This window comes from Schistocerca nitens, chromosome 1 (assembly GCF_023898315.1).
Source record: "Schistocerca nitens isolate TAMUIC-IGC-003100 chromosome 1, iqSchNite1.1, whole genome shotgun sequence".
NCBI classification, from domain to species: domain Eukaryota; kingdom Metazoa; phylum Arthropoda; class Insecta; order Orthoptera; family Acrididae; genus Schistocerca; species Schistocerca nitens.
The window spans coordinates 1000651846-1000676951 of record NC_064614.1 but is presented as its reverse complement, the minus strand read 5'-3'; the positions used below and the strand labels follow the sequence as shown (position 1 = coordinate 1000676951).

Here is a 25106-nt window from a genome sequence, read left to right as displayed (position 1 = left end):
AAGCTCGAGAATTTTATTCGAATTGACGTGGCTTGATAACCGAAAAGATTTTAGTGGATCTACGTATATTATTCTTCTGTGGTGGTTCTTTCGATGCTTCCCTGAAACCATAGATCTGGACGCCTCATCTTCGAAACAGACGCCTGTGCAATCAGCATTATAAGCGAACAGAGGGTAGTGCATCAAAAACTTGGACAATTCCTGTTGTTTATTTTGTAAGTTTTGCCCATATAAATCAATAAATCGATTTATTATTAATATTTAAACCGCAACATTCGTTGATAAACGCCCTACGTATATCGAGTCTCCATACTCAACTTTCAATTCGACTTAAAACCGTTGCAACTGAAAGTAGAATAATGCTCCTGACTTAAAAAATTTTACTATTCATACCATCAATTTCTTCACGTGCTCCATAGGTGCAAATTTAACACAAAGTGTTTCTCTATGTACAAAACAATTTACCCAGCCTAGCGATCATTGTAATTTTTGCTATTTTATTAGCCAGCCGGTGTGGCAAAGCGGTTCTAGGCGCTTCAGTCGGGAACCGCGGGACTGCTACGGTCGCAGGTTCGAATCCTGCCTCGGGCACGGAAGTGTGTGATGTCCTTAGGTTAGTTAGGTTTAAGTAGTTCTAAGTTCTAGGGGACTGATGCCCTCAGATGTTAAGTCCCATAGTGCTCAGAGCCATTTGAACCAATAGACTGGTGCTTTATTGTCAACTAAATCTTTAAATCATTTCTGCATGGTATTATAATTTAGTTTCCTTGGAAATTTGCAGGACCCATTGCTTATGCGACTATGCAACTAAAACTGACAATTCTCATCCCTCTCTTCCGTCATTTCAATTCATCTTTAAAGGCTTGTGACGATGAATCCCTATACTGTCTCTTTTTGAGCAAACAGCAACTGGAACTGAGAACATCCTTCATAACGAGAACAAATAGTGAAGGGTAAACATCGAACATCGCTGACAACAAGATTCTGTTTAACTGAGGAGAGTTGTGCTGATCAAAAAATACAACACCGCAGTAATAAACGAAATGTCAGGCTCTACGGAATACTTCCTGAGAGGAACTAGTAGAGCTAACACAGGCTAAACTTTGGACGAGCTCACACAGACTAAACTTTGGACTATATGCGTCAGTAATAGCTCTACAGGGGTGTCAATCCGCTTTGACGGTTACCTATAATGGGGGGGGGGGGGGGGTGCAGCAAGCATACATTCAGGGGAAAACCTATTGTTCTCCTTCAACTGACAGTTTTTTAACCTTTTTTATATGCTGAGTGGATTATGACGACCTGTGCCCTTCCCAAAACCCCTACCCCTCCTCTTCCCCCTCCCTCTCATCCTCCCCCACCCCTCAGACAAATCCCTTGCCCATACAAGCACAATTTAATTGACTAATTAAATAAATCGATAGTTAACTAACTCCTCCTCCTCTGGAAAACCTCCCACCATCCCTCACATGGAAATTGTTTGGAAAAAGAGTCAGTTAACTGGCCATCGGGCGGAAAATTGGTTGCAGTGTATGGAATATTATTCAAACAATTTCTTGTAGATAAGACAATGTATGGGAAATTGTTTATTTAAGCAACTTGTGGGATGCAAGGCAGTGTTTGGAGTACAGTTTATTTATTTAATTGAAGAATACTGTCGGAATATGGACTGCAGTGTAAGGCATGCTGTTTATTTAAACAATTTGTGGGTGACAAGGCAGTATGGAATATTTAAACAATTGCAGAGCTTTTTTATTCTAATATTATCACTTTGGATGGAAACCCTGAGTGGGCTTAGTTATATTTGCTGCTGCACCCAGGGATGTTAAGGCACTATTTTTTATGATCCTCACTGTCTGAAGCAAGCTGTCTAGACATTGAAAGGAAAATCAGAACAATTAAATAGATAACAGTTCATGACATATTTCGAAAATCACAACAGATCGTGAAAAAAAAAACCACACACATACAAAATGCAAAACACTGTCCTCAAGACGAGAAAAATTGTTGGAATTTTCGGTGAATTTTCGATGTCCCACCAATTCTGGTATGGAGGCTGGCGGTTGGAGAGACAGCGCCCACCTGTCCGAACCAAAGGAGCCTGGTCTGCTTAGGTTTGTCTCTGAAGACTCGAACAAAGAAGGCATCAGGGAACTATCTATGGATAAATTGCTCTGCCACGCATCTTCTTTGGACAAGTCTGTAGAGACTCCACACACACACACACACACACACACACACACACACACACACACACACACACAGGATGTCTTGTGACCCTTGAACGTCATGGAACGTCCTGTGAATGGAGCATTCTGATTGGTTCTTCTTGAATTTACTCGCCAAATTGCTGCTGCTGATGTGGGAGTGCTGTACGCCAATTTCTTCGGATGCACAAATTACGAGAATTTTAGTGACAAACTATTTTGTACTGTCACCCCGACATAGAGCATCCAGTTTAAAAAATCCACTTTACCCAATCCAAGGCAGCGATGTTATTGACTATACGCCTCGAATTTCTCACGTGAAATGTAGATTGCTCCTTTCTATACACGTTATTTTCAAAGACAGAAGAAATCAGGGCATACACGCAATTTAAGATCGCTAAAGAATCGTTACTTGTTTTGAAAATCTTGTAACAGTATAGCATAGACAATATTTCCTTTAAGTATTTGCTCATGAGATAGAAAAAATCTGTTCAAATCATCTGAATATCTATTATGTCCCACATCAAGAGACTTTAATATTAAGCTGATTTTTGGCTCCTGACGGAGTGCTAAGATTTACCTCTATCACAGGATGCCTTCTCGCTTTCTAACTCCCTTAAAGTAACCAAATGCCTCGCCATATAAGAAATCTCTTAAGGTAGCAGCACAGAGGCATTGTAAATATCAGGTTTATATTGCGTTTCACTTGATAAATTCGGTAACACATCTGATTTTATTACGTTGGTCGTCTCTCCCTGTGTAGATGGGGGGGGGGGGGGGGGTGGCATTTTGTTAAAAGGTAATTAAAAGGTAATCGCTCCAACACAAGAACTATATCCAAGGTACCCTATCCATCGCTACCATCCACCAGGCGGCATATCTCTGATATCAAATTGGCAGGCTAGTTAATTAAATTGATCATTAGAGTCACTTTGCGTGGCAAGTAATTTTTTTCGGCAGTGTTATTACACTCACCAGCGTCTTAAATGAGAAGCCCTGGAAGGAATACGATATTTTTTTCGAGGAACACTATTGAGAACCGAGATTTGAAACTGACCACAAAAGGACTCTACCCCTGCCAACATACATTTTGCGTAAGGAGCGTGCTATTAAAAACACGACCACAACCATTATGTTACCACCATCCTGCATAAAAGACGGTCTTGGTTCTACAAACACATAGAAGAGTCGCTGATAGCGTTACACTTCCTGGTAGAAATGCTGTCTGCGCTTTGGAATCAAGTCCATCCATATACTTGCGTTGGACTCTATGGAAGGATCATGTAATGATTCCAGCCAGCTGTGAATTAAATTCGCAGCACCCTCTTATTTGGAAATGAGACGCCTATTTTGAAACAATATGCTGAGGATCCCATACAGCAAAACTCCAGCATGGCTGTTTTAGACAGTACCTCTCTATCTTTTAACTGTCCCTCAGTCTCTGCCCCCTCTCCCGTCTGTAGCTTTGTCTATGTGATATTCCTAATTCAAGTTGGTACCAAGAGCTTCTGGAACCCATGGAGAAACTGGGTGAGCTGATTTGGTGCCATGTTTTGACCACTTGGTGTAAATGGGAACACATTGTTATAGCTTTGCTAACTATGTACGATGTGTAAGGCCTTCGCCAAACGAAGCTGCAACACAAAGTAGTAGAAAAGACAGTATGAGCAATAGGATGTTTTTTTTTGATTGGGAAAATTAGGAACTGGAAGAAGCACAAGGATTTTGCTACTGGATTGCAGTGTGTCTCCACACTAGATACAGCTACTGCAGTCTAAAGGAGATCTACATCTCTCAGGGCACAATCATGTCTGTCTCCCAAACTCCTTATAAATTTCCTCACCTATACAGTAGGAGGCCCATACCCACAGATTATTAATCACAACAGAGTGTTTCTGTGTTGTTCTTTCATAAGCCCATTGATGGATTGTGTGTGTGTGTTTTTTTTTTTAAAAAAAAACTTCCAAGCAGAGTATGACTACAGCTTTGTACACTTACACAATTTGTTTTTTTCCACCACGACTGTGAGGTCTGTGTCAGAAGCTAAACTGATATTAACATGTCTCAATCCATAGGCTCTCAGTGAAAGCTGCACATCTCAGGATGTAAACTACGCTGATCCCACAATAAATTGAAATAAAAAAAAAAAAACACAAGTAGTGTCAGGTCTGTGTCAGAAGCTAAACTGATATTAACATGTCTCAATCCATAGGCTCTCAGTGAAAGCTGCACATCTCAGGATGTAAACTACGCTGATCCCACAATAAATTGAAATAAAAAAACACAGGTAGTGTTTCATATTGATAAAAATGTAGAAGACATCGTGGCATATGAAAACCTGAACATTTGTGGTATTGTGGCTAGATTCCAAACAGCTGCCGAAAGTGGCTGATGACCTCTGTTTAAATACATCTTCCACAGTGATGTGGGAGCAGATGTATAGGTGTTCCAGTTCAATTGATTCCTCATACTGCAGTCATGTCCATGATCATGGTTTCATGCAGGCCATACATGGAATCTGCTGCTCCCATGAAGTCTCGCCCCATATCAAGCAAGCGGCATCAGTCAATCATTATATGGTAATAGACAGTATATCACTGGACAGATGGGATGAAGAGACATTGTCTATATATTGTAATGAACACCACAGTTGATAGTGCGATCCATTTTAGTAATTGTACCAGTTTTTCTGCAATTTTAATCCTAAACAATGACATGACAACATGCTTCCCAGTTTCTGCATCATCACTAAACCACCCGTCCACTACTTTATGTGTATCATACAGTAGATTGCTTATGTAGATTAATGACTGTGTAGTATGTGCATTTTTGGTTAATTCTCGAACATATACATCGAAGTATACCACACAGTGCCATACACTGGCGCATTTAGGTGATTATATATATATATATATATATATATATATATATATATATATATATATATATATATATATATATATGTGTGTGTGTGTGTGTGTGTGTGTAATGTATGATTACAATTGCCCATCTTCCCCTTTGTGGGTGGGTCACAGAGCATTATCACATTCTTAGGATAAATTTGGAGATTGAAGGATCTCACTGCATTGTCTTTGACTAGACCTCCCAACACTGTCCTTGATTTAATTTGCAGCTACTCAGAAGTAGGAGGGTACTACACCTGCTACATTCTATACCTCATGAAGGAACAGAGCAAACCATGTCTGTAACTGCTGTTCAGCAAAGATTGTTACACACGTCTTACTCACGGTGCCCACCCAAGTGCACAAGATCTCTCCAGATGGGCGCTTGTAAAGCAGATTATGACCTTTTATCAATGTATAGTAGATATGAGTTGTGATGATATAAAATGCATTTAAGAAGAAATGTGTAGTTTATGCGTTATGGAGCTCCAGATGCGCACAGTTCGAAACATTTTACATAAATCAACTTTGGCATCAATTCTGAGATATTTTTCCAGTATTTGGTGTCTGTACCAACAAGATGTCAGAAAAAGAGAAATATTGTGGTACATAAACACATTCCCGAATCTGAATGGTTCTGCACATAAACATGCTATAATGCAAGAGCAGTGCTTTTTCTATCCTATTAGTCATCTGGTTTCTGTACAAATTGTAAATAGCCATTCGCTCCCTATATTTTACCCTTGCCACCTTTAGAATTTGAAAGAGAGTATTCCAGTCAACATTGTCAAAAGCTTTCTCTAAATCTACAAATGCTAGAAACGTAGGTTTGCCTTTCCTTACTCTTTCTTCTAAGATAAGCCGTAAGGTCTGTATTGCCTCACGTGTTCCAACATTTTTACGGAATCCAAACTAATCTTCCCAGAGGTCGGCTTTTACCAGTTTTTCCATTCGTCTGTAAAGAATTCGTGTTAGTATTTTGCAGCTGTGACTTATTCAACTGATAGTTCGGTAATTTTCACATCTGTCAACACCTGCTTTCTTTGGGATTGGAATTATTATATTCTTCTTGAAGTCTGAGGGTATTTCGCCTGTCTCATACATCTTGCTCACCAGATGGTAGAGTTTTGTCAGGACTGGCTCTCCCAAGGTCGTCAGTAGTTTCAATGGAATGTTGTCTACTCCCGGGGCCTTGTTTCGACTTAGTTCAATGCTCTGTCAAAATCTTCACGCCGTATCGTGTCTCCCATTTCATCTTCATCTACATTCTCTTCCATTTCCATAATATTGTCCTCAAGTACATCGTCCTTGTATAGACCCTCTATATACTCCTTCCAACTATCTGCTTTCCCTTCTTTGCTTAGAACTGGGTTGCCATCTGAGCTCTTGATATTCATACAAGTGGTTCTCTTTTCTCCAAAGGTCTCTTTAATTTTCCTGTAGCAGTATCTATATCTAGTGATATAAGCCTCTACATCCTTACATTTGTCCTCTAGCCATCCCTGCTTAGCCATTTTGCGCTTCCTGTCGATCTCATTTTTGAGACGTTTGTATTCCTTTTTGCCTGCTTCACTTACAGAATTTTTATATTTTATGATTTCATCAATTAAATTCAATACTTCTTCTGTTACCCAAGGAGTTCTACTAGCCCTCGTCTGCCTTCACTACTTCATCCCTCAGAGCTACCCATTCTTCTTCTACTGTACTTCTTTCCCTCACTGCTGTCAATTGTTGCCTTATGCTCTCCCTGAAACTGTCTACAACCTCTGGTTTAGTCAGTTTCTCCAGATCCCATCTCCTTAAATTCCCAAGTTTTTGCAGTTTCTTCAATTTTAATCTACAGTTCATAACCAATAGTTTGTTGTCAGAATCCACATCTGCCCCTGGAAATGTCTTACAATTTAAAAGGTGGTTCCTAAATCTCTGTCTTGCCATTATATAATCTATCTGATGCCTTTTAGTATCTCCGGGATTCTTCCATGTATACAACCTTCTTTTATGATTCTTGCACCAAGTGTTAGCTATGATTAAGTTATGCTCTGTGCAAAATTCTACCAGACGACTTCCTGTTTCATTTCTTACCCCCAATCGATATTCACCTACTACGTTTCCTTCCCTCCCTTTTCCTACTCTCGAATTCCAGTCACCGATGACTATTAAATTTTCGTCCCCCTTCACTACCTCAATAATTTCTTTTATCTCATCATACATTTCATCAATTTCTTCACCATCTGCAGAGCTAGTTGGCATATAAACTTGTACTACTGTAGTAGGTGTGGGCTTCGTGTCTATCTTGGCCACAATAATGCGTTCACTATGCTGTTTGTAGTAGCTTACCCGCTCTCCTATTTTTTTATTCATTATTAAACCTACTCCTGCTTTACCCCTATTTGATTTTGTATTTATAACCCTGTATTCACCTGACCAGAAGTCTTGTTCCTCCTGTCACCGAACTTCACTAATTCCCGCTATATCTAACTTTAACCTATCCATTTCCCTTTTTAAATTTTCTAACCTACCTGCTCGATTTAGGGACCTGACATTCCACGCTCCGATCCGTAGAAGGCCAGTTTTCTTTCTCCTGATAACGACGTCCTCCTGAGTAGTCCCCGCCAAGAGATCCGAATGGGGTACTATTTTACCACCGGAATATTTTACCCAAGAGAACGCCATCATCATTTAACCATACAGTAAAGCTGCATGCCCTCGGGAAAAATTACGGCTGTAGTTTCCCCTTGCTTTCAGCCGTTCGCAGTACCAGCACAGCAACGCTGTTTTGGTTATTGTTACAGGGCCAGATCAGTCAATCATCCAGACTGTTGCCCCTGCAACTACTGAAAAGGCTGCTGCTCCTCTTCAGGAACCACACGTTTGTCTGGCCGCTCAACAGATTCCCCTCCATTGTGGTTGCACCTACGGTACGGCCATCTGTATCGCTGAGGCACGCAAGTCTCCCCACCAACGGCAAGGTCCATGGTTGATGGGGAGGGGGGGGGGTGGCTACTGATGGGGGTGTTTATTTCCTCAAAAGACGTCACTGTACGCATTTTTGTCTACCGATGATCATTTTATAAGACTGTTGTGAACATATCATAATTTCTGAATCATACTCTGGCTTGCACTTCTTAAACAGCAGGCGTCATATACCTCTGGTAACCTATGTAGTATTTGTGTCACATAGAATCAATGGTATCTTTGTTGTGCAAGGTAGTAGTTTTATCACTTTACAGGTTTTCACCATAGTTTACCATACAGAACTTGCTTGGAGAATTTATGTCATGCACTGGAAATACATTTCTTACATTGGAATATTGATAGTGTTGCATTACACGCGACTAATAGGTCGGAAACCGCACTGCTCTAGCACTACAGCATGTTTACTTGCAGAACTGTTTAGCCTGATGCGTGTGTTTATGTTCTCCCTTACCAATACCTTCTTGGTATTGACTCCAGACACTAGAATAATACTTGAGAATTTATAGCACAGTTGATTTACGTGAGATGTTTCGCACTACATCTGTCTGGAGCTCCAGCATGCATAAGTCAAACAGTTCTTATTATCTGTCTTTTATGTCATCACAACACTCTCTTATCTACCATACACCGATAAGGGGTCCTAACCTCCTCAATATGTGCACATCTGGAGAGATCTTGTGAACTTAGATGGGTGCCATGAGTAAGATTAGTTCAGAACAGTCTTCGCTCAGCAGAAATTGTGGACATGGCCCGCTATCTTCCTTATCAAGACATGCAAGGTAGCAAGTATAGTACCCCCTTACTTCTGATAAACTGACAATTAAATCGAGGACAGTGTTGTAGGGACAGTTGGTTAAAGACAATGCTGGGAGATCTTTTAGTATCAGACTTTATCCTAAGAACGCGAGAATGCTCTGTGACTCTCATTCACATAGAGAAAGATGGGTAATTGTAATCATAAACACATACTACAATCGAAGTGCTACAAATATGTAGGTAATCTAATTGCACTGGTGTAGGTCACTGATATACTTTGACGTATATGTTCGAGAATTAACCACGAATGGGTGTACTGAACAGACATCTATCTACATTTGCAATGTACTATGTGGTACACACAAAGTAATGTAGGTGTGGTTTAGCAATAATGCAGACTCTGGAAAGCATGCTGTTGTGTCATTGGTCAGTGTTGAAATTATGGGAAAACTGGTGAAATTGCTGAACCTGATCACACTATCAAGTGAGGTGTTTGTGACAATACATCTACAGTGTCTTTTCCATCCCATCTGTCCACTGGTATACTGTTGATTACTACATAGTGATTGACTTATGCCATTTGTCTGAGATGTGGAGAGTATTGGCGGGAGCAGCGCCTTCTGTGGATGGCCTCCATGAAACAGAGATCGCGTGGATGACTGCAATATGAGGAATCAACTGAAATGGAACATCAAGACATCTGCTACCACGTCACTGTGAAAATGTGTAGAGGTCATCAGTCATCTTTGGGCAGCTGTTTGGAATCACCCCACAATGCCGCAAACTCTTCCAGTTTCCCCATGACATGATGTCTTCCACATTTTTGTCAATAAGAAACGCTGCCTGTGTCTTTCATTTCAACCATATTGTGTATTGTGGGAGCACCATTGTTTACACCCAATGATGTCCAACTTTCAGTAAGAGCCATTGGATCAAGTCGTGTTAATGTTTGTTTAGAACCTGGCACAGACCTTGAAGTCGTGGTGGAAAAAACAAAATGAAGGCAGTGTACAAGGCTGTAGTAATACACTGCCTGGATGTGTTACAGCAGAAAAATACAATGTATCAATATGAAAGAACAACATAGGAACGCTCTCTTGCTATTGATAATCTGTGGGATATGGTGCTCCTGCAGTACAGGTGACGAAAATTTACAATGATATGTGGAAGTGACTTCTATGTAAGGCCAAATGATCCAATGACCAATACTTGCATATTTAATAGGATCGCCACATATGCTCGATGCAAGCATGCAGAAGGTCTTTATATTCAAGATATTGGTAGACATTGGCACGGTAATAGCTTTTAGCGTTCACTACCGCGTAATGTTAGCAGAGTTTTTATAGTTTGTAATCCTTCTCTGTTGGATGGTACAAAATCGTGAGAAAGGAGATAATGTTTGGGTGAGAAACATGACTGCATCCACTGAGATGCAGACCTCCTTTGGACTGCAGTACCTGTATGTAGTTTGGAGATTCACCATAATGCAGTAGCAAAATCCTCGTCCTTCGTCCAGTTCCTATATTATGTGGAGCATTCCTAAGGTTCCCTATCACAAAAGCCATCCTACTCTCTTTTCTACTACCTCGTGTAGCAGGAGAAAACTTCGTTTGGCTCTGGCATTACACACTGTGCATGGTTGGCAGAACTACAATAACGTGTTCCAATTTCCACCAAGTGGTCAAAAACGGCATTACCTCAGTTCGCCCCGTTTCTCCATGGGATGCAGAAGGTCTTAGATACAGCACTCTCAGACTTACTTTCAGTTCCAACTAAAATTGGGATGAACACTTGGACAAAGCTGCAGCGAGAGCGAGACAGAGACTGAGGAACAGTTACAAGATGCAGAGGGACTGTCTAAAAAACCACACTGGAGTTTTGCTGTATGGGATCCTTAGCAGATAGGTTCGAAAAAGGTGATTCGTTTCGAGATGTGAGAGTGGCACGAACGTGATTCACCAGTGGCTGTAATCATTAAAAGTCGTCCCCAGAGGATTCAACGCAAGTATGTGGTGGAATGGAAAGACTTGATACAAAATCGCACACAGCATTTCTACCGAGTAGCGTAACATCATCAGTGACTCTTGTGTATGCCTATAAACGCAAGACCACATTTTATGCAGAGTGACGGTAACATAATCGTTGTCACCATGTTTTTAATAGGGCAATCCTTACGTGAAGTGCATGTTGCTTGCAGTAGGCTTCTTCTGTGGTCAGCTTGATATATCAGTTCTCAAGAGTGTGCCTCAATAAAGATATCGTCTTTCCTCCAGGGATTCCCATTTGAGATACCTGCTGAGTGTAATTGGACCACTCAATATGTTTAACTGTCAGTGCAATATGACTACTGTATTATTCTCGATCTATACAAAGGTTCTTTCTGGCGAAATTCTCCTAACTTGTGGGTCTGCTGAAAGCGGTAGACAGTGCTCCCACACCATCAGCAATTCTACAGGTAAATTAAGCAAACTAATCAGAATGCTCCATCCACAGGACGTTCCATGATGACCAAAAGTCACAAAACTTCCTTTGAAGGGGGAGCAGGGTCATATGAGCTTCTACAGACTGGTTCTTCAAAGAAGATAGGAGGTGGGCGGGCACAGCAATGTATCTAAAGATATTTTCGTGATGTCAGACAGTCATGTGATATCTTCTTTCTCCGAGGGTTCAGAGACAAGTCCAAGCGGATTAGCCTCCTCTGGTTCAGACAGGGAGGATGCTGTCCTCCAGCCGCCATCGTGGCTTTAGAGGATCTCCAGACCAGAATTTGTAGGCCATCGAAAATTCACCGAAAATTCCAGGCATTTTTCTCGTCTTTAAGACGTGCTTTGCATTCTGTTTGTGTGTGCGGTTTTTTTCAAGTTCTGTTGTGGGTTCCGAAATATGTAATGACTTATTAGATATGTAATTTTTCTTCTTTTCCTTTATATGTCTACATCTACATCTACATCCATACTCCGCAAGCCACCCGACGGTGTGTGGCGGAGGGTACCCTGAGTAGCTCTACCGGTTCTCCCTTCTATTCCAGTCTGGTATTGTTCGTGGAAAGTAGGATTGTCGGTACGCTTCTGTGTGGGTTCTAATCTCTCTGATTTTATCCTCATGGTCTCTTCGCGAGATATACGTAGGAGGGAGCAATATACTGCTTGACTCCTCGGTGACGGTATGTTCTCGAAACTTTAACAAAGGCCCGTACCGAGCTACTGAGCGTCTCTCCTGCAGAGTCTTCCACTGGAGTTTATCTATCATCTCCGTAACGCTATCGCGATTACTAAATGATCCTGTAACGAAGCGCGCTGCTCTCCGTTGGATCTTCTCTATCTCTTCTATCAACCCTATCTGGTACGGATCCCACACTGCTGAGCAGTATTCAAGCAGTGGGCGAACAAGCGTACTGTAACCTACTTCCTTTGTTTTCCGATTGCATTTCCTTAGTACTCTTCCAATGAATCTCAGTCTGGCATCTGCTTTACCGACGATCAACTTTATATGAGCATTGCATTTTAAATCACTCCTAATGCGTACTCCCAGATAATTTATGGAATTAACTGCTTCCAGTTGCTGACTTGCTATTTTGTAGCTAAATGGTAAGGGATCTGTCTTCCTCTGTATTCGCAGCACATTACGCTTGTCTACATTGAGATTCAATTGCCATTCCCTGCACCATGCGTCAATTCGCTGCAGATCCTTCTGCATTTCAGTACAATTTTCCATTGTTACAACCTCTCGATACACCACAGCATCATCTGCAAAAAGCCTCAGTGAACTTCCGATGACATCGTGCTTGGAAAGGCGAGAAAAATAAAAAATAAGTGCCTTAACATCCCTGACTTTAGCAACAAATGTAAACTAAGCCCACTGAGCGTTTCCATGGGCTATCAGAATTTACAAACACTCCTTTTTCTTAGCGAGTGCAGCACACTCGTACTGCCGTTAAAAATTACGTCCCTTTTCAGTGCTGTAGTAGAACAAGTGCATGCTGCTGTGAGAAATGGTTTTAAGCAGTGAAGATATTAATACCGAACTTCGTGAACTGATTAAACATGAACAACGGAGTTGGCACAAATCTTCCTAACATTCATGGAACGAAGGTAAAACGCAAAATGTATATACAGATACATTTGTCCATCGAGGTCGGTTGTATATAGCTAAATCAGGAATATAAAATTAAAGTTAAGCCTAATTTGTTTAAATAATTATACTTAATTAAGTAACTACGGTTTAATAACATTCCAGGAAAAACTCACTTAGAACAGTCTTATTTGATTCAAATTTCAGGTGAAATTGATAAGATTATGGCACGAAGGCGTGAAAGAAGTAGAAACGCTTCTGTATGATCAAGAAATAATAGAACCGCTTGTCACAATTGTGGAAAGCCCTACAGAAACGAAAAAGTAAAAGATGATTGGTGATTGGTTTGATACGCTGAAACGCGTTTCAGCTGACTGTGATGTAACATTAAGAGATGTTGTCTACTCGGGCGCTTGAAAAATCTGTAGCAGAACGGAAAACAGCCATTGGTTGAAAAGATGTAAACTGGTTGAAAATAAAGGAGTTGCCATTTGATAGCAAATAGGAGGAAGGGAGTGCCTTTCACCATTAAATTTCCAGAAACACACAATTCGACATCGGTTTCTGTTCAGCAATTCTCAAAAAGTGTCAGGGTCGCCCTATGCGTTCTCTAAAGTGTTCTTCAACGAGATGAAATATATGCTGTTAGAGGGCCAGTGACAGAAGAGAAGAGAAAGATTTATTTCTCGGACATGTTTTCTCTCAAAACGTGATTTTAAATACCAGATCAGGATGACTAGTCCATACCTGCAGCAGTGGACAAGATGATGATGACGATGATGAAGCACTCTATGACATTTAACATGTGAAGAACTGTATTCTCGTTTCGAGTTCACTTGCAATGACTGTAATATTCAGTGCAGAAGCATTGTAAGTCCACTCAGCTATAATGTTTAATAGTAACTGCGTAGTAATTTAGCATAGAATTGAATATTTGCAGCGTTAAAATATAATTATGTTTGTTGCTTCTATAAGCAGCGATGTCACAGATGAAACTGTGTAGTTGACTAACAGTTCTTATCTTTCCCCCTCATATTTTCGTGGCGCAATGATTCTCCATAAAATTTCGATCGTGCAGCCGAATAAATTTCGCTTCTTCTTCTAATGTTTCAGCTTTATACAGTACAGTCATCTTCAGAGACCCGTGGGTTTAAGAGGACGGAGCAAATGCTGGAGTGTCAGTCACCTCGGCTCACTCTGAAGATGACTGTACGGTATAAGTATTAGAAGAAGTTAAATTTATGCAGCTGCGGGTCCGAAATTTTATGGCACAGTTTTTAATATTTATTTTTTCGTACTTCTGTTATTCTCCAAACCAGTTTTTGGAAGTGCACCACTACTGCTCTGCACGCCTAACTTGTACTAACTTTGACAGTGTTTCATAATGGAGTCAGTGGTTGATCTTAACTAAACAATAACTTCACATAAGTCTCGTTTGTGGAGCTATGTTCACTAGTACGCTTTTGCTTCTCTTATTGTATACTTTTACACGTGTCAGCTTGCACTATTAATTACGATACAGCCAAGAGAAGTAGATACTTACAGCAATAGTTATCAGCCTCCGAATCTTCTGAAGTTGTAGTTGACGACGCATCGTCATCAAATGCGATTGTCATCTTATCCTCGGTGTCTGATTCTGCCGCATGTGTTGCTGGAAATCCCTTCTCCTCGTCTCGAGATGTAGCTGAGTTCCTGCTCTTCGCCTCTGAGCTCGCTGCAGGTGTTAGTGAAGTTCCAGTCAGCTCGTGTCCAAATACTACAGAGGTGCTGCTGCCGGCATCTGAACAGCTTGCGCTTGAACACGGGGGGTACAGTCTATCTTCTTCATGTACCAGCGCTGCTTTAGTCATCATGTCTGGCTGTGTCGCGTCTGAAGCGGGATTGTCTGGTTCTTCATCTCGAAAATTGGCCGGCATGGCTTAGTTTCGTTAGCTCGACTTTCTTGAGATTCTGGATAACCTATTGACAAAATTTTATCTTTAATTAGCTAACATTTTACAGTTTTCTGACAGATTACGATAACATCAGAATTTATTATAATAAATTGCAGCAAAAATATTTTGTACTAAAAGCGCAGAAAATGGAGTGTAATGTTTTGAAACATATGCTTCTGTTCCAGTTAGTACTTTAACCAACTCTTTCTTAATATTTTTGTACTTTCAACATTGGAGCGCAGTCAGCAATCGTGATAATCTAATTGTGGTGTCACCGACAGACACCACACTTGCTAGGCAGTAGCCTTTAAATCGGCCGCGGTCCGTTAGCATACGTCGGACCCGCGTGTCGCCACAATCAGTGATTGCAGACCGAGTGTCGCCACACGGCAGGTCTAGTCTAGAGAGACTCCCTAGCAATCGCCCCAGTTGTACAGCCGATTTTGCTAGCGATGGTTCACTGTCTACATACGCTCTCATTTGCAGAGACGACAGTTTAGCATAGCCTTCAACTACATTTGCTACGACCTAGCAAGGCGCCATATTCTTCAGGAATGTATTCTGAACAGATAATATTGTGATTCATGTACCGTCAAGAGCGACGTTCATCATTAATGGATTAAAGTTAAGTATCAAACTAATTACGTCCGCTTTCTGAATTCTAATTTCATGTTCGAGACCTCACGTCAGTATAGTTCTTGCCTCCTCACGCCAGCCTGCGTGAGGTAAAACGCGTGCATTTCGGCCTCCTCTCGTAACACGGTGTTGGCTCTTCTGCCAACACAACACTAATCTATAAGAAACTATCAGCCTCGATTGCCGTAATGAAACCAACCCTTACCTAGGTTTCAGCCGAAATAATTGAAGGTCTCAATTATTTGGGCTGAAACCTAGGTAAAGGTTGGTTTAATTACCGCAATCGAGGCTGATAGTTTCTTATATATCTTTCTCAATACCTGAAAGCATCTTATTGAAATGTGGATGAAAGTTTTGGCATTTTCTGCAACTCAATATCAGGTCTGCGTTACTTTCTGTAGGGTCAGAACCATTCCATCTTGTATATATAGGGTTGAAATTAATAAAACCGACAAACTGCAGGGACGGATTCGTGATCGGAAATGGAGGAAAAAAGGTTCTATGAACATGTGTCCGGAAATGCATCATTGCCAAGGTAGATGGTTCTGACTAATGAAAGTTCCTAGGATCATGTGGCGGATGTTCCTTGTGCGTTGCAGGATGTGTGATTGACGTAGCGTACAGTAAGCTGCAGAATGGTCCAGTATTCATGTCGGGAACAAGGCGAGGTGATGTCTCTGTGTACGGCCAAGTAGATGGAAATGGTTGAGAGGCAGCACCTCTATACCAAGACAAACACCCTCACACACACCAATAATATCACATGACATTTCAAGTCATTTTTGGGCGTTTGTGTGATCTTGGGTCCTTTCAGACAGACGAAGGTTCAAGGAGGCGGCACACGGTGCATACACGAGATTTGGAGGCCAGGGTTCTACTGGAGGGAGGAGGAGAGTAGTGTTTAACGTCCCGTCGACAACGAGGTCATTAGAGACGGAGCGCAAGCTCGGTTGAGGGAAGGGTGGGGAAGGAAATCGGCCGTACCCTTTCAAAGGGACCATCCCGGCATTTGCCTGAAGCGATTTAGGGAAATCACGGAAAACCTAAATCAGGATGGCCGGAGACTGGATTGAACCGTCGTCCTCCCGAATGCGAGTCCAGTGTGCTAACCACTGCGCCACCTCGCTCGGTGGTTCTACTGGATACGTGTGTTGAGATGAATCCTACTATACACTCCAGACAAGTGGCCTGCCAACATGGTGTAAGCCAAAGGACGATAATGTGTATCCTGCATGACAGGAATGTGTGAAAGCGTGCATTGCATCACATGGAGGCCACGTTGAACACCTGTTGTGACGTTGACGCGATGCAGTTTTGTTCTGGAACAATTTGTTGTCGTTGCACGCACAACGTCCATTTCAGAACACATGTTTAAAGGACCTTTTTTCCTCCATTTCCAGTCAGGAATTCATCCATGCAGTGTGCAATTTTATTTATGTTCATCCTTTATTATTAGTTTTTCGCTCTTATTAGGTCACAGTGCTATTACTCTTGGAACGCCGCCATCAAGCGGTGACAGAGGCACGAAGAAACATTAGCATGTACAAGATCTCTGAGGACCTCACAGAAAAAGTCCCAGGAACATTGGGTCACACACACGTTTATATGCTTTGAACCTATCTTTGTGAGTTAAGCACGTGAGAAATTCGTTGGTTCTAGAAATGGATGATAAGAATTGTGCGCAAAATTCGTTTTATTGAAATCATGTTCGAATAAATTAAACAGTTTATCGATGAACAACATAATTTCGTAATGAATACTGCCTGGTATTTGCTCACAAGTATTTGTTCACCAACATATTCACAAATCAATTTCATCCTGTCTCGAATTTCGACAGTGCAATGGTCGTCATCAGAATTACGAAGGCCTGCTGAAAAATAATGCCTGCTCTGTGAAATTACTAAACTATTCGTACATCCATATTTAAACTGGCTGAAGGTGGGACACAGCTGGTATAATTTTTATTAAAAATGAAATTCCTCCAGCTATACTTAAGTTTTTATATTTACTTCGCTACTAGTTTCGGCGTTGCGCCAACGCCATCTTCAGGTCCGTACACTTTGATAAAATCAATTGTGTGGCTCAGTCTAGTAGTCCGTGGTGAGACCAACACGTGCACCACATTGCCCGCCATCCTCCTCCAAGCTCTCACATTATAGAAAGGCACTGAGGCCTCCGTAAGTGCCCTCCGTTCCCACTTGGATACAGAGTGAATGGTCCCTTTATAACTAGATGTCTAGCAAATAGTCATCCGGAAGAAAGTGGCCAACAGTAGAATCTGAAATGCTGTACGGAAGTAACTATTCTCATTAAAATTAATTACAAAGGAAGCGAATGGACACATACTTTTACATTTATTCATTTATTTTAGACTCTTCAAAACTTAATTATTTATCCAGACTTACAGGCCTTGCTATCGAATAATCTTGTTCGACTAAAAAGTCACCTGAAGCCAATATTTAGTGATTATTATCATCCTTGGATTTATACACGACGACAGTTGTATTACAACAACGAGACATTAGACGCCTGAAATACATGAGAAACGAAAGAAAGGAAACATTGCACACACGACGAAGTCACGTAAGTTATTCTCGAGATGAAGTGGCCAGGTCTTGCAGTGTGAGTAAACTCTTACTTGACTTCGGCGACGTATCGCAGTTGAATGATACAAACGTGGATATTCTTGTGTTCTGTAGGGAAACCTAGCGTAAGACTCAAGGGCTTGCAGGTCTGGTCTAACATCCACCACTCCAGCGATCTGGACACAGAGAATAGTGCCGATAAAATTTGTGTGGCACTTAGTTCCACTTTCGGTTGCTGCGACTATAGAGGTTGCAACAAACATCTCACATAAGGATGGCTGTTGATCCTCTATAGGAAATAAATACTCGACCCGAAGGAAGGAAGATTGGGTTTAACGTCTCGTCGACATAGAGGTCATGAGAGACGGAGCACGAGTTCGGATTGCGTCAAGGTGTCAAGGACAGAGAAAGAAATCGGCCGTGCACTTTGAAAGGAACCATTCCGGAATTTTCCCGGAGCGATTTGGGAAATCACAAAAAATCTAAAGCTGGATGGCCGGGCTCGTGTTTGAACCAAAGTCCCTCCCCCCCAAATGCGAGTTCAGCCAGCCGGAGTGGCCGTGCGGTTTTAGGTGCTACAGTCTGGAACCGAGCGACCGCTACGGTCGCAGGTTCGAATCCTGCCTCGGGCATGGATGTGTGTGATGTCCTTAGGTTCGTTAGGTTTAAGTAGTTCTACGTTCTAGGCGACTGATGACCTCAGAAGTTGAGTCCCACAGTGCTCAGAGCCATTTGATTTGAACCGGAACCGCGCTGCTGCTATGGTCGCAGGTTCGTATCCTGCTTCGGGCATGGATGTGTGTGATGTCCTTAGATTAGTTAGGTTTAAGTAGTTCTACGTTCTAGGCGACTGATGACCTCAGAAGTTAAGTCCCATAGTGCTCAGAGCCAAATGCGAATTAAGTGCGCTAACCACCTCGCTCGTTACTCGACCCAGATTTACAATAAATGGATACTGCAGTAAATCGTGATCTTTTTTATGCAAAAGTTAAATGGATTAATTGCGGGAAAATGAGAAGACAATTGTTTTTATTTTTCTCAAGAAAAGTATTCTAAAATACTTTCTGAAGTAGTTTCTGCTAAAATTAAAAGCAAGACACCTTTGATTACAGACGATTAAAACGTTTTGATGCTTTAAAAATTAATGATGAAGAGAAGTTAATTGTACCATTAAAACCAGGGAAAACGAACATAGAGTATTATGTTACCAATGAAGAATTGTACAGTATACTATATGAAACTCACATCAGGCCACGGAGGAAGAACACGCATGCTTAAAGAGTTGCAAGTTAAATACAAAAATATTACATATGAAATTATTATGTTGTATTTAAATTTATGTCAACAGTGTCGAATGAAACACAGTGCACCTAAGAAAGGTATTGTTGTGAAGCCATTTGCTCGTTCTGAATTAAACTCAAGATGTCAAGTTGATCTGATAGATCTGCAGTCAAACAGAGATGGCGAATATGGGTTTATAATGGTGTATCAAAATCATTTAACTAAGTTTGTCCAGCTACGACCTTTGAAAACTAAAGGAGCTGAAGAAGTAGCGCATCACGTTTTTTCAGTATTTTTAACATTTGGTGCACCAGCAATATTGCACTCAGATAATGGTAGAGAATTTAGCAATCAAGTCATATCCCAAATATGCTCTATGTGGAAAGATGTTAAAATAGTTCATGGAAAGCCTCGTCACAGTCAAACACAAGGCTCAGTTTGAAGCGGCCACTCAGGATATACAGAATATGCTAACTGCATGAATGAACGATAACGATACAAATAAATGGTCAGATGGTTTATCCTTTGTTCAATTCGCCAAGAACACTACATACCACGAAGGAATACGCCAAAGTCCTTACGAAGCCATGTTTGGCGTTAAAGCAAAAAGACGCATAGCTTCGTCTTTTTTGCCTGGCGAACAAATCGCAAATATTGAAACTGAAGAACATCTCGAAGAAACTACCAATACTTCTGAAACCGAAGAACAGCTTGAAGAAACTGTTAACGCTTATAAAAAAAATTTGAGTGGTGGTCATACCGAAAACCATATTCCAAAGAAAAATATTGAAGTGGACCTACAACCTACGACGTCTTCACATCAAATTCTGTCTGAAAAACACGAGTTGATTTCTACAAAAAGAGCGGCCGCGAAAGAAAATCTTCTACTGCAAGCAACAAAGATTTTACGAACCTCACAAAAATAATTTCCTCCTGCTCAAATTGGTGATAATGTACGAATAGAAGTCCCTGATGTCGACCGTGGTCGTACAGATTGCCGAAATGTGTTAGCGGTTGTTGTTGGAATAGAAGACTCCGACTTCTATAAACTGGCAAGTAAAAATGGTACCCTCAAGCGGCTTTACACACGTAATCAGTTCGTAATTTGTAAAGAAAGGTTACTTTCCATTGATGAGATTTCTTTTCAAGAAATGCAGCTGAGAGAAGCAGCTGCAGCTAATTCGAGAAGCGGGGGACAAGGCTATACAAGCTGTCATTGCAAAAGGAAGTGTTCCAGAAATAAATGCAGCTGTAAAAGCAAGGGACTCTTGTGCAATTCAAAGTGTCATAATATTTTAAGTTGTTGCAATAAGTAAGATTTGAATCACATAAGTAAGTAATTTTTTATAACTATTATTTTCTTTTCTCATGTACGAGGGCAGTTCAATAAGTAATGCAACACATTTTTTTTCTCGGCCAATTTTGGTTGAAAAAACAGGAAATTTCTTGTGGAATATTTTCAAACATTCCCACTTCGTCTCGTATAGTTTCATTGACTTCCGACAGGTGGCAGCGCTGTACGGAGCTGTTAAAATGGCGTATGTAATGGATGTGCGTTGCAAACAACGGGCAGTGATCGAGTTTCTTTTGGCGGAAAACCAGGGCATCACAGATATTCATAGGCGCTTGCAGAATGTCTACGGTGATCTGGCAGTGGACAAAAGCACGGTGAGTCGTTGGGCAAAGCGTGTGTCATCATCGCCGCAAGGTCAAGCAAGGCTGTCTGATCTCCCGCGTGCGGGCCGGCCATGCACAGCTGTGACTCCTGCAATGGCGGAGCGTGCGAACACACTCGTTCTAGATGATCGACGGATCACCATCAAACAACTCAGTGCTCAACTCTGTTGGTAGTGCTGTCACAATTGTTCACCAGTTGGGATATTCAAAGGTTTGTTCCCGCTGGGTCCCTCGTTGTCTAACCGAACACCATAAAGAGCAAAGGAGAACCATCTGTGCGGAATTGCTTGCTCGTCATGTGGCTGAGGGTGACCATTTCTTGTCAAAGATTGTTACAGGCGATGAAACATGGGTTCATCACTTCGAACCTGAAACAAAACGGCAATCAATGGAGTGGCGCCACACCCACTCCCCTACCAAGAAAAAGTTTAAAGCCATACCCTCAGCCGGTAAAGTCATGGTTACAGTCTTCTGGGACGCTGAAGGGGTTATTCTGTTCGATGTCCTTCCCCATGGTCAAACGATCAACTCTGAAGTGTATTGTGCTACTCTTCAGAAATTGAAGAAACGACTTCAGCGTGTTCGTAGGCACAAAAATCAGAACGAACTTCTCCTTCTTCATGACAACGCAAGACCTCACACAAGTCTTCGCACCCGAGAGGAGCTCACAAAACTTCAGTGGACTGTTCTTCCTCATGCACCCTACAGCCCCGATCTCGCACCGTCGGATTTCCATATGTTTGGCCAAATGAAGGACGCAATTCGTGGGAGGCACTACGCGGATGATGAAGAAGTTATTGATGCAGTACGACGTTGGCTCCGACATCGACCAGTGGAATGGTACCGTGCAAGCATACAGGCCCTCATTTCAAGGTGGCGTAAGGCCGTAGCATTGAATGGAGATTACGTTGAAAAATAGTGTTGTGTAGCTAAAAGATTGGGGAATAACCTGGTGTATTTCAATGCTGAATAAAACAAGTCCTGTTTCAGAAAAAAAAGTGTTGCATTACTTATTGAACTGCCCTCGTATAATGTACTGTGTATTTTAAATTCTTGGTCATTCCTTTCAGAAAGAGAGGCGAAAAAGTTACGTCACCCTTGTGACGTTTTATAGTGACTGAACTACGCAGAAGAAAATATAAATCTCCAACATGTTCAACATTTACCATTAGTGCATGGTGAACGTCAACATTTACCGGTGTAAGTCAGAAATAAGGGTATTTAGCAAATATTTAGGACATACACTAAGCGATTATGTGAATGTTGACATTCACCGGTGAAAGTCGACATTCTCCAGATTTCGGTGTTTCACTGTAACTTGTATAAATGGATGACCTTTCTACCGGAACTGAATCGGTGAGCAGCTTCGTCTCCCTATACTACTACTACTACGTGATCAGGCCCAGTGGACCGCACGCATCTTCAAGTTTCCTCCTCCACTGTATTCTGTCCGTTGCTGCTATCCGCCATCCGTTCACATCTATTGACATTTGGTTTAAATTTTCATGGAGTCCATCCCTCCAACGCTTCTTGGGTCTCCCTGGCGGTCTCTTTCCTGTAGGTGTGAAATCCAGGAGCTTCCGAGGCCATCTGTGATCTTCCATCCGGGCCACATGGCCGGCCCACTGCATTCCTTTGGCTTTGACAGTTCCTGCTATGTTGGCCTGCTGGTATGGTTCCTCAAGCTCTTGGTTGTATCTGATCCTCCATTCCCCTGTATCTGTATCCAGAACCGGGCCAAAGATCTTTCGAAGCACCTTTCTCTCAAAAACAAGGAGATTATGGAAGTCCTGTTCCCGGATATTCCATGTCTCACAGCCATATAGAACAACAGACTGGATCAGGGTTTTGTACAGTCGAATCTTGAACTGACAAACTGCCTATTGGCTTCTGTCTCGGGTTCTTCGGCCGACGTTCATCTAATGATTTTTCTGACGTTTCGCCAGCACGAGTGGCTGGCATTGTCAAAGCTTCACCCTCCAATGCCGGTGGTGAACTGGAGGCGAGCTCGCGGCCGGCGCGCCAACGTCCGAGGGCTTCTCCGCGGTCATTTCCGGTGCGGTTCTCCTCTTGCTACCTGCGACGGTCGTTCGCTGCAGTACGGGAAGCCAGGATCCGTTTACCTTAAGGCTTTCCTCTTTCTTGTTGAAACTGTTCGCGTGTTTTTGTATTTCTACAGCTTCTCTGAACAAGCGCGTGTGATAGTGCTTCTCTACAGCTAGAACTTCCGTGTCGGCGAATTTTATTACGTGGTCGGTCTCATTCAGTGCGTGCTCTGCCACGGCCGATTTCTCCACCTGCCCCAACCTGCAATGTCGCTTGTGCTCTTTGATCCTGGTGTTAATTGATCGTCCAGTCATTCCGACATAAACTTTTCCGCATGTGCATGGTATACGGTATATTCCCGACCTTGCAAGTGGGTCTCTTTTCTCCTTCGCCGATCTAAGACACTCTTTGATCTTCCTTGTCGGTTTGAAAATCGTCTTTACGCCATGTTTGCGCAGTGTACGGCCGATTCTGTCCGTCACTCTGGGAATGTATGGCAGAAAGGCCGTACCCGACATTTCTTTTTCTGGTTCCTTACTTCGCCGAGTGTTGGGCTCTGTTACACTTCTAATGTAATTTGTGGAGTACCCATTGCTCCTCAGTTTCCAGGTGTTGCATTTCTCGTTTGAGGTGTTGCGGCTCACATATTCGTCCTGCTCTCGTTACAAGCGTACTAATCATGCCTCTTTTCTGGCTCGGGTGGTGGTTTGACAGTTTGTGCAGGTATCGGTCCGTGTGTGTCGGTTTTCGATACACGCTGTGTCCCAGGTTTTCGCCTTCCCTTGTGACCAGCACATCTAGAAATGGCAGTTTCTTGTCCTTTTCTACTTCCATGGTAAATGTTATGTTGGCATGGAGGCTGTTCAAGTGTCTTAGGAAGTCACCGAGCTGTTCTTCACCATGGCTCCACACCACGAAAGTATCATTGACGTACCTGTACCACACCTGCGTAACACGGAAGCCCTACCACCTCGGCTGTATGGAACAATTCGAAGCACAGGCACTGGACTCGGCGACTTGCGAACCTAAGGTGTGGTACAGGTACGTCAATGATACAGTAACAGAAATATACTCACCGCACCGTCTCAGTGGAGACACTGTCTAGACAAAGACAACTTATCGGGCTTAGTTTCAAGACGACACACACCTAAGACGTTGTCAATACATCTAGTGGAATGGACCACCAGTACTATCACAACATCCGAATTTATGACAGCAATCATCACGCACATATTGCAACTAAAATTTTATTGGAAGTTAGGAAGTTAGATAAATCTCTTCAGACTTTACTCCCTCGGGCACCACACTCACGTACAGACGTAAACATATTCAGATCTTTCTGGAAACTGTTACGCAACGCTGCTTACGTCTTTCGCTTCAAAGGTAAAGTCCTTCAGAAAACGGACACGACCGAAGAATTCACTGCAAAAGAGGTAGCAGAAGTCCGTCTCTATTGGGTTAAAACTGTCTAGTGAGAATGTTTCTCCTCGGAAATCGTAACACTAAGCAAAGGTCGTCTACGTCCTACCACGTCCAAGATAAAATGCTTGAGCCCATATTTAGATGGTGAGTTATTACGTTTAGGAGGTCGCCTGCAAAACGCTGAGGCGTCTAGCGGAAAACGTCATCCCATTATTCTAGGACACCATCACTTCACCAAACGTCTGATCGTGTAGGAGCATATCAGTCTTCACCATCGTGCAGTATGAGTGGTTCTTTTGCAAACGAGAGAACTACATGCCCGTCGTGCTATCAAAACAGCTCTCCGTAGTTGTCTTCCCTGCAAAATTGCACATAACATTGCTGTCCAACAGACAGAAGCGCCACTACTAGCTGATAGAATGAAACCTCACAAGCTCTTTGAGGTTTCTGGAACTGATTTCGCTGGGCCCCTATACTCAGAATCGAGAATTACTGTAAATAAATATTATATCACATTACCCATCTATGCTGTAACTGGACTGGCACGTTTGGGACTAACGACCAAGTCGACGACGGACCGCTTGTTCCAAAAGTTTATAGAGTGGCGTAGTA

The 25106-nt window shown here is 42.1% G+C and overlaps 1 protein-coding gene across 1 annotated transcript in view; it reads right to left on the bottom strand.

Moving 5' to 3' along the window:
* Positions 1 to 25106, bottom strand: part of LOC126195393 (uncharacterized) — a 104934-nt gene that overhangs the window by 76169 nt on the left and 3659 nt on the right. The window contains exon 2 of the mRNA XM_049933989.1: positions 14457 to 14872. Within this exon, the coding sequence (XP_049789946.1) occupies positions 14457 to 14829 (373 nt within the window). The 5' untranslated portion in view covers positions 14830 to 14872. The remainder of the gene's footprint in view (positions 1 to 14456; positions 14873 to 25106) is intronic.